The sequence below is a fragment of the Eimeria mitis genome, genomic scaffold (assembly GCF_000499745.2).
Source record: "Eimeria mitis Houghton genomic scaffold, Emh_scaff687, whole genome shotgun sequence".
Lineage (NCBI taxonomy): Eukaryota > Apicomplexa > Conoidasida > Eucoccidiorida > Eimeriidae > Eimeria > Eimeria mitis.
In genome coordinates, this window is record NW_013574975.1 from 5,495 (window position 1) to 5,953 (window position 459).

Here is a 459-nt window from a genome sequence, read left to right on the forward strand (position 1 = left end):
GATGGGGGGCAGCAGCAAACAGGGGGGCGCTGCCCTGCGGCCGTCAACGAAGAGAGTTGCAGACACTAAGAAAGCTGCTGCTGCTGCTGCTGCGTCTTCTCTCTCCTCTGAGCAGCAGCAGCAAGCGGTATGCTGCTGCTGCTGCTGCTGCTGCTTGCGCTTCTGCTGCTGCTGCTGCTGCTGCTGCTGCTGCAGCGAAGGCACAGCAACCAACCCACCCACGTTTACAGCCACGAAGCAATCAGCATCGCCCTTCAGCAGTATGGGGACCCTGCAGGTGTTTGTGCTGCTCAGCAGTCTGCTGTTGCTGCTGCTAGCCAACTTGCTGCTGCTGCTGCTGCTGCTGCTTCTGCTTCTGCTGCTGCTGCTGCTGTTGCTGCTGCTCAGCAGCGGCCCCTCAACTTCAGGGGTTGTTCGTTTGCTGGGGAGGCGTGAAGCGTCAGCAGTTGACATAGCAGA

At 60.1% G+C, this 459-nt stretch overlaps 1 protein-coding gene across 1 annotated transcript in view; it reads right to left on the reverse strand.

Moving 5' to 3' along the window:
* Positions 1-459, reverse strand: part of EMH_0019740 (uncharacterized protein) — a gene marked incomplete at both ends in the record, with an annotated part of 6,085 nt that overhangs the window by 5,344 nt on the left and 282 nt on the right. Inside the window, one exon of the mRNA XM_013501425.1 lies at positions 1-457. Within this exon, the coding sequence (XP_013356879.1) occupies positions 1-457 (457 nt within the window). The remainder of the gene's footprint in view (positions 458-459) is intronic.